We start from the raw sequence: 9,720 nt of genomic DNA, 5'->3' as shown, positions 1-9,720 counted from the left end.
GCACCCCCAGCCTGCTTGCTGGTGGGGTGGGGTGAGAAGCAGAAAAGGCCTTGACTCTATGTAAGCGCTGCTCAGCAATAACGAAAGCATCCCTGTGTTATCAACACTGTTTCTAGCACAAATCCAAACCAAAGCCCCATACAAGCTACTATGGAGAAAATTAACTCTATCCCAGTCAAAACCAGCACATTCTCCACCCCTTATTCCATACCATATACGTCATGCGCACGTCCCAAGCTATCCAATACATCCTCATTAACCACCACTCACTTCACATAGTGCACAGTCTATGGACCATTAGTCTATGGACCACCCCTGTAACATGTCCATAAATGCCCATAAAAAGTCCACGAAATGTCCATTGAGTTAATTTAGTCCATGACTTTGGGCTCCGTCTGTAATGGTGGTCACTCAGGACAGGAGAGGTGGTGTGTTGCGCAGAGTTATTGGGCAGCAAAGCCAGCTCAGGTCAGGTCACTGCTGCACTTGCACTGCTTCTTGTAAGACTTGTCCTCCATTGCTTCGGGTGGCTCTTGCTATAGTAATTCCTATAACATGCAACTCAAATCATGGGTTACAACAATTTAAAGGTATTTCCATTAAAATCTCCACCCCTAGTCCCTTTGGGCCAGGTTATAGGGTTTAACCTTGCAGTGAACTCCTCCCCTTGCTCCTAGCCTGGCTAGCAACAAGGGGTTCCTGCTACAGTAATTCCCGTAACATGCAATTCAAATCTCGGGTTACAACAATTTAAAGTGTTTCACAGTCCCATTACAATCTCCACCCCTGGTCCCTTTGGACCAGACCACATGGTTTAACATTGCAATGAACTCCTCTCATTGCCGCTGCTCCAGCTTGGACTTATCCACAGACTGCAGTCCCTTAGGGGTGTACCTGCTCCAAGTGGAACCTTATCTATGAGCCACAGTCTCTCCAGGGGGATACCTGCTGCGGCGTAGACTTATCCACAGCCACTGTCACTTTGAGGTGCACCTGTTCCAGTGTGGCCTTATCCATGGGCCACAATGCCTTCAGAGGTGTACCTGCTCTAGTGTGGCCTCACCAACAGCCACAGTCCCTCCAGGGGTGTACCTGCTCTGTCATGGGCTTATCCATGGCCACACGCTTTGAGGTGCTCCAGCATGACCTCATGCACAGCCACAGATGCTTCGAGGTGTACCTTCTCCAGTGTGGACTTATCCTTGGACCACAGTCCCTTCAGAGGTACACCTGCTGCGGCATGGACATAACCAGACGCTTCGAGATGTACCTGCTTCGGTGTGGACTTATCCATGGCCACAGACGCCTTGGGGTGTCCTGCTCCTGCGTGGACGCATCCACAGGTCACAGTCCCTTTGACTCGAGTTCACACTGGAGTTCCAGCCTGTCCAGTGCAGCAGCACAGAAACAGCAGCGATGCCCTGGCCACCTGCCAGCACAGGTGCATTGTCCTTGCTGTTATCAAGAGGTTCCCAGGAACAGTAGGGCAAGATGATAAGCAGTTGTACCCGTGCCCCAGAGACCTTCTCTTCTCCTTAAGCTATTTTTGTGATTGTTTTTAATATTAAGAAACAGGTCTTCGGTAAAATTATGGGAACTGTAAATAATAAATTTACTTTTATTTTGAACTGAAGTAGCAAAACTGTATTATGGTTTTTTCCCATAAACTAAGCACTTTACGTACGTCCAAGGCGATAGTCCTTGTGCGCTCTTTACCATCCCTTCCTACAGACAGATATAAAGGCTAGTGGTGTACACAGAAGTCATCTGATTCTCTTTAAGGCAAAGTGTCAACCTAAGAACTTTTCCTCTTCCCTACTCTCTGCTCTTAGCTGCAGTCTACATAGGTACCAATAGTTCTCTTGTAGCTGTTCCTATATTATGAAAAGTTGGATGCATGATTTCTCATTTCCCTGAATCAGTTCATTCAAAAACAAACGTTCTGACATTTGGTAATGCTTGATCATCTACCACTTTGAGAGACTGAGAAGGGAGCAACAAGGATTACATCTTAATTTCCTTGATGAAGAAGTTATTAGATCTTGATTAAATGGCAGTCTTGGCACTCTGTCTTGAAATATGCTCTGCCTTGTGATACTTGGGTTGGGGTTAAAGATCTAGTATTTTTGTTTGAGGAAAGCTTCAATATCTGTTTCCTTCTCTCCCAGCATTTCATAAAATTCTTCTGGTCTGTTCTTGGTCATTTGTCACACACCTGAAGCATAGACTGATAATCTCCTGTGTGATTTGTCATTAAACACTTATTCCAAGAATAAATGATTTCCGTGCATTCATCTGAGACCAAACCTGCTTTTTTTTTCTCCCATTATTCAGTGGAAAAAGGTGAGAGGATATAGTTACCGAAGTGCAATGGGATCCTCTTAGTGGAATGTAGCTTGTAATAAATGGTTGTCCTGCTAGCTAGAATTTATCACCTTTTGTGTGAGCCATAATGATCTTGCAAAATGATACCTTGTGATGCAGTAGAAGTCCACACAGAAGTCCACACCTTGTGATGCAGTAGAAGTCCACATAAACTCCTACTGAAAGCACGGCAAGCTAAGGGGTGCAGCAGCCACAGTGAGAAGGTGATAACTTGGTTAAAAAACACAATTCTAACAAGTACTCTGTGAAGTTAATGGAAAACTGAGTTTCTGAAATCCAAATGCATATTCATATCAATTACTCTGCTACTAAAAGTCAGAACTGTTGATATTACTACATTGCTGTTATGAAACATCACTGCATCATTTTGAAATGAGAATGCTTAAGCTACAAAAGTTGATACAAAATATCTCATTAGTCCTCTTGTGTATTCTCATCACTGATTTCATGCGGCATTGGAATTAAAATTGAAGTGGATATGAACTTCAATGTTGTGATCTTGTGGATTGTGGGACTGGAATTAACCCACGTGGTTAGGGAATAAAATCTACATGAAGCTGAAACTTGTGATGAAATAGCAATTTTAAACTTAAGTAATTTTTTTTTTTTTTTTTAATTATTATAGGTGGTAATAAATTGTGCCATTCCAAAAGGGCTGAAATATAATCAGGCTACACAGACCTTCCACCAGTGGCGTGATGCTAGGCAGGTGTATGGTCTGAATTTTGGCAGCAAAGAAGATGCCAATGTCTTCGCAAGTGCCATGATGCATGCCTTAGAAGTATTAAATTCACAGGAAGCTGGTAAGAGTCTCTTAACTTCTTTTTTTAAGATTGTTCAAATACAGAGATGGCAAAAATTCAAATGTTTATGCATAAAAGTCAGTAAGTCTTGTTTCTAATCATGATTCAGCTTCTAGCCATTATAATTATTTGGGTGTTTGTCTGCCTAATTGCTGCTGCTTAATAGTGATTCTCAACTTGACTGCCATCTGTGTAAATGTAATTCCTAACAAGCAAACCTGTTTTCATGTTATCTATTACACATAGAACCTTGCTGACTTTGTATGTTTGGGTTTTTTTTTTTTTAGGAAACAAAACTGAAACACCCGGCCAACAAATGCGTAGCTCTTAATCAGGGTGCTTTTCAGGATTTCTAGAGACATCCAGTGTTCTTAATGTGTATTGGTATTTTTCCTTCTTATTGAGTACTAGTTTATTATGAAAATGTTAGGTTTTTTCCCTCCGAACTTTGCAATTCAGGTCATCCTCTTTGGCAGTTCTTACCATACAGAGTTTTCTAGCTTGGAGACCATGGATCCAGGGGTAACATTCAGATAGGCACATATAATTTAGACAACAGATCTATCACTTAATTTGTTTGGAGAACAGGATGATGTAGAGGGTTTAAAACATTGGTGGAAAACTTAGTGGTTTTCAGTCTTCAGGTGGTGTCTGTAATATATTCTAGATAGGCTCTACAGCAAATGGATCAGTATAACACTGGGACACACACAGAGGGAGTTTTTATTTTAAAAGACTTCAAGGGACTTATGTGTTCTTGTAACCAAATAGAATTCTTTTGTCCTCATTAAACTTTAAAGATTACCCGTGTAACAAGAGATAGTACTTCTGTGCCAGTTTTCTTTCTCTTGTGTAGGAAGAGAGGTTGTAGATAACCTTACTAGTGCTGTCTCAACTACAGCAAAAAAGGGTGACTTTATCAAGCTGCTTTTCATTCTGATAGTTGTTTCAAGACTTACCTTTTGAAACTAAGCTATCTAGACCAAGAAGGATGACACATTCTGCAGTGCTTGTGCTGTTACGCAGCATATGAGGCCAAAATATAAAGAGTAGCTGGAGGTATAAGGTTTCTTTTTGTGAGCTAAAATAGTCCGGTTGTGTATCCCATTCTCCTACCTCTCAGTTGGATATTTTCTCCTCTAAATCCCTCAGTTCTCCTTTGCCTAAGGGTTACTTGATTGTAAATATTTCATGGATTCTGACTGTATCAACTATCTCTCAACCAACATTTGGGAACCCACGAAGTGTTGGTTTCTACTCATCTGATGTAAAGTCTGAAAAGGCCTGATTTATTGTGATCACCACAAGTTTGAGGGTTTTATGTTGTTTCCTGTTACCTGTACTTGAAGAGTTTGGTACAACATGTTTCAAACAAGTGTGTATGTGTATATACACATATATATTTTTCATCATTTAACTCCTCCTTTTCCTAACACTAAAAGTGAGCTACTAGAGAGGCTGAAGTGACAGGCAGGCATGACAGTGCTCATTTTTTAATTGGTCAGTGTGTCTGTTTTTTAATTTCACAGATTATTGTAATTCATCTAATGACTAGTTCTCTTGCTATTTTCTGCAAAGCATATGTGGGCTAACAACTACGTTGTTAAATTCTTCAGTAGTAGAAATTTTGTTGAACTAAGATGCCACTTCAGTTCGTAGACACTCATTATTTAGACTTGGAAAAAACTAAAATTGTTTTTAGGGGGTTTCTTGAATGTGACTTTAGTAATACAAAGTGTCATTCAGACAACAGCCAGGAGTCAATGTAATTCCACAGGAGCAAACAACTCAATGAAAATAACTCTTCTTTCTGTTGCATTACTTCTTTAATTTCTTAAATGATGGGGGGAGGAAGAAGGGAGCTGACCTTTGCAATGAGTCTAAAAATCACTGTACTTAGAATTCAGTCCTCTGCTCATCCCAAATCATGAATTCTTCCAAATCATTCTGCCATTAGTCTCTTCATTGATCTCTGAAGTGGCCCTTCAGTTTGAGTTTGTCTGCTTCATTCAATTTAATACCAGTTAATCCCTGATGATTGGGGCGTTGTTTGGTTTCAGGTGGATTTTTGTGTGGCTCATGAAATGAGAGTTGAGTGTGACTGTAATACGTCCCAGGTGCTGGCTACAATGCTGTAGTCTACCTAGTTTGTTCTTAACAGCTTTGAGATGTAGGTCTGACAAGGACATGAATTAATTATGTTAGATAGTGACTGGTTGTAACCTCTAAGTTTTCTGAATTGTAAATAGTCACTTTGTTTCTCTTTCCTGTGATTTGACTGGGTAGTAGTAGGTACAAGTCAAAATGCATTAATTAGCTGCATCACAAACTAACGGTGGACACCATCGGCACAGGAGGAGGTAACTGTTCTTCTGTAACTTCTGTCAACCAAGGAGGACTGTGGCTGTTTAACATTAGCTGTCACTTATCTGTTTCACAGACATATGGGTGCTCTAGCTTCCATCAAGAAATAAAAACAAAGCTTAACGTTATCAGCCTCACTTCAGCAGATGTCTGAAGATGAGTAGTTTTGCACTGCTGTTTGTAAAAAAAATTCACAATTGTGCATGTAGAATTGCTTTGTAAGACTTACTATTTCCAGACAATGTTTAAAGATAAATGTTCATAATGTATCCGTGTTAGAATACTGTCAACAAGTGTTTCTAAGTTTTATCAGCTGGGAGGTTTGTCACTGTATGATCTACATATTACTTAATTTTTCTGACCTGTATCAGTGTAAGAAGTAAAAAAGGTCAAGTATCTTTCTGAACATGCCTGCTTCAATAATGGAAATAGCATACTAAGTAGCTTGCGATTTAGAAGCAAACTAATTGGACTCAAAGTTTAATGCATTTCTTTTCTCTAGAATTTCCTAAAAGTGCAGCTAGAAATTTTTGGGTGGTGTTGTTTGTTTTTTGTTTTGTTTTTTTTTTTCCCCCTAGCATCTCTGACATAGCTGAGTATTTACTTAGACAGGTCACTGGCTCTGAGCCTCTAATATTAGCTCTTCATTTTAGGAAATGGGTTGCGACTGCCCCCCACCTTTTTATAAACAAATTAGCCTTTTTTGAAAAGGTGTTCGGGGGTGTATGTTTTGAAAGGAATTTGTGCTAATAGGTGAAGATCAATACATTATATATTAATAGTTTTGTTTCTTCCAATTTATCTGCTAGACTTTTAAAAATTTCTAACATATGCAGTCCTAGTTGGTATTCTAGTTGGACAATACTGCTCCAAAAATCTGTACCTGAAGAGGACAACTTGTCTCTAATAATTTATGTAAATTGCTGTGTTTCCTAGTATATCTAAAACAGCATATAGAATCTCCAACTTAAGTAAAATAAAGAAATCCTATATAGATAACTCCTCTTTTACTCTAGAATTGCTTACAATTAAAGTTTGATTCCTGCAGTATCCTTACTTTCTGCTGTGTTTTCTCATTTCTTTTATTAGCTTGGTTATTTTAAGTTGTATTTTGTTCATAAAAGGAAAGCAGGCTTAATGTTAGCTGAGCATACTATTCAGAAATTCAGAAAAGCTGTAGATGAATTTTAAACTTTATGCAAGGGTTCACAGAAATCTGAATGACTTCTGAGCAATATTAAGGATTATTGTGTGGACATCCTTTTGGTTTGCAAGTCAGCTGTTGCTAAGGCTCTTTCTCACTCTTTAAAAAGAAAAAAATCATACAGTCCCCTTCTCTTGCATATATTTGAAAAATGTCATTGATCTCTGTTTGCAGTTGGCATCTTCACCTGTTGTATTGCTGGCATAATTTGAGGTTGTTTAATTTCGGATCTCCCACTAGTGGATCTGCAGAAGCAGAGGCGAAGGCACTGGGTGCCTGCACCACTGAGCATGCAGTGACAGGCTTTTTATCATTCTAATGAGTTCAAAATGCAGAATGAAAGTGTGTGAAGTTGGAGTAGAGTAAAGGCTTTGCCACAACTGGCAATTTTCTTCTAAAAAACAGTACAGGTTTGTCTCAAAGGACTCTGAACCGATGGCTGCCTTGTCAGTGAAATTGTCTGAAATACACTGCGTCTCTAGGGTTTTTTTTTTCCCTCTCCCTGATTTGCAGCACTGATCATGTGATTGTCCTAATTTCTCTTATGCTGGAACATTTACATTTAAATCAACGTAAAAGTCAGTGTTTTCCCTCCGTTCTGGTTTGGATGATTGTATTATAGCTATTCAACCAGATCCTATTTTCCTGCTGGCTGCTGGCTAGTTGAGCAGGTTGTAGGCCGCCTGCAAATCCAGAAGAGAAAGGCAAGAACGCAGAATTGCACTTTCTCCTGGAATTTTAAGGTAGACTACTAATACTACAAGTTCCTGCCCCATACTGTTTTGGAGATGTATTAAAAATGAACCAAGATTTGTTTCTGGCACTCATTTGGGAAAGTTTTGAAAGACTTAACTCATTAAGTAATTGTCTGAGGTGGTCAAAAGTTACACCTTCATCAAATGACAAGCATGTGTCATCAGTTTAAGAGGTCATTTGAAGAGGATTTCTGGCTTTAAGGCTGTGTGCAGTGTGTTCAGATATTCAGTAATTGGTCTTAATTGTCTAGAGTAAAGATGACTGCTTTCTGCAAAGGTTTTGCATTGCATTACAAAGAAAATTTTCCTATCTGCATTAAGTAGAGCTCAGTGTTGCAATCAAAGTGATTCTGGAATGAGAGAAAAGCCTCAATGAAGAGAAATTAGATGGCTGAGAAAATTCTCTGATGTGTGAGAAAATGGATTATTCCTTTGAAGGAATAAGGGCAAGTAAGGGAAGTGTGTGTTGGGAGATGGGAGGAACAAAGGGGTATCATACTCAGTTTTGCTGCAAAAAGTACCTTCTAATTCAGCTGGAATTGGCATCGGTTTGTGTGGCATCTGCCTTCAGTCCCAGGAAAGCCTTGCTAAGAGAATAAGAAACTAATTATGGGATTTATATATGTATAATTTGCATTTACTTTAAGTTGTTCGTTGCAGAAGGTGAAAGCGGCAAAAGAAGAACTGGAGGATGTCATACAACTGTAAATAAGCCTGTTCTAATTCTTTCTAGTAGAATTACATATATGTAAGATTCATGCTGGTTTTTGTACTAATCTTTAACGGCTATATATTGGTTCTTGCAAAGATTTTGCGATACTCTAGATGTAAAGACAAGGATAGGAATGGCTTCAGTAAAGCTGTTCTAATATTGCCTTAGATGATACTTAATTTGTAGGAAAATGGGGAGGAGGAAAAAGAAACTTTTTTTTTGGTGTGGGTTTTTTTGTTCGTTTGTTTCCACGGTCTCTTTATTTTGTTAGTCTTATCTTGGGGAAAAAAAATTGAGGTCAAATTTCTTTGAAATTATTAGTAACCCTAGAAGTTAGGTTGTCCAGTTATTAAATAATCAAACCTTTATGGGGAAGAGATGCATGCTTTTTCTACAGCTGTATACTGATTTGTGGTCCTTTATCATACAGCTAAGATAGTTCATTAAATCCTTGCTGATAGGGGAATGCACTTACTCATATCATAGCTTGAATAATTTAATATCTTTGGGAAATGCAAACTGAAACAAAGACTGGGGTTGCCTAATTGGAGTACGTGTAGAGACTATAGGAGACTGAAATGAGAAATGTATATGCAGGGCTGGGGGGGATTTCAAATGCTTCTCCTCATACTGTTGTGGTTCACATCATGCTAAAACTTGTTTTGAGAGAAAAATTATTCTACTGCAATGAAGTAATTATGCTATACCTGCACTCTTGGCAAGCCTCTGGAGCCAGCTGTCAGCACTCCCTGTCAGAATGGGAGTAACATGATGTGGTATTATTACCTGTGTTGTCAGAAGTTGGATAATATCTCTATTTTTGTAAGTTTTTTCTTTTCCTTTTAAATGTGGGATTGATTAAAGAAATTTTTTTGTAGTTATTAGATTCTATAATAGCTAATCCTGATTTATATGCCAAAGTATTGACCTAAAGGAAGTTTTAACTGTTCATTGGACAAAATACTTCCGTTCCATTTTAATTGCATATAAGATTATTGAAAGCATCATCAGTGTTAGCTGTGGTATTTGGAAGTGAAGGGACAGTTGCTAAGTTTTCAGAGTTATACTCCCTTTTAAGAGTTGCCTGTGTGGTATTTCTGATTTCTGTGGTTCTTCAGGATTAGTGTTGTATCAGGTGAAAGCATTAAAGTTTGGGTGGGCAACCCAAAGAATTTCATTAAAATTGGTAGTTGGTCTTAACTGCATGGCAAACGTACATAGAAGTACATTAATTTTGTGGATAAAGTTTTGTTTAATAAACATTGAGGAATGTTAATATGTTTTTCTCTGAGGGTTCATATTGTTGCCTTAAAAATATTACCAGTAGAAGTTGTAGCTATATTAAATCTGCTGCCTTTTGGGAACAGGGTATTGTCATAAAATCATGAGCATAATTGTGGAAATACAGCTTTGTTAGAAAGGATCATTTCTTTAGTACTATATGCAAAAAGTGACAGTCATCATCTCTAATGTTGCTCTTTAAACAAATTTTGACAG

At 38.6% G+C, this 9,720-nt stretch overlaps 1 protein-coding gene across 6 annotated transcripts in view; it reads left to right on the top strand.

Moving 5' to 3' along the window:
• Positions 1 to 9,720, top strand: part of ENAH (enabled homolog (Drosophila)) — a 53,598-nt gene that overhangs the window by 591 nt on the left and 43,287 nt on the right. For all 6 annotated transcript variants that reach the window (XM_009580953.1, XM_009580958.1, XM_009580956.1 and 3 more), the window contains exon 2: positions 3,011 to 3,188. In XM_009580953.1, the coding sequence (XP_009579248.1) occupies positions 3,011 to 3,188 (178 nt within the window). The remainder of the gene's footprint in view (positions 1 to 3,010; positions 3,189 to 9,720) is intronic.

Source organism: Fulmarus glacialis, unplaced genomic scaffold (assembly GCF_000690835.1).
Source record: "Fulmarus glacialis isolate BGI_N327 unplaced genomic scaffold, ASM69083v1 scaffold3657, whole genome shotgun sequence".
Taxonomy (NCBI): Eukaryota; Metazoa; Chordata; class Aves; order Procellariiformes; family Procellariidae; genus Fulmarus; species Fulmarus glacialis.
This window is presented reverse-complemented; position numbering and strand designations above follow the sequence as displayed.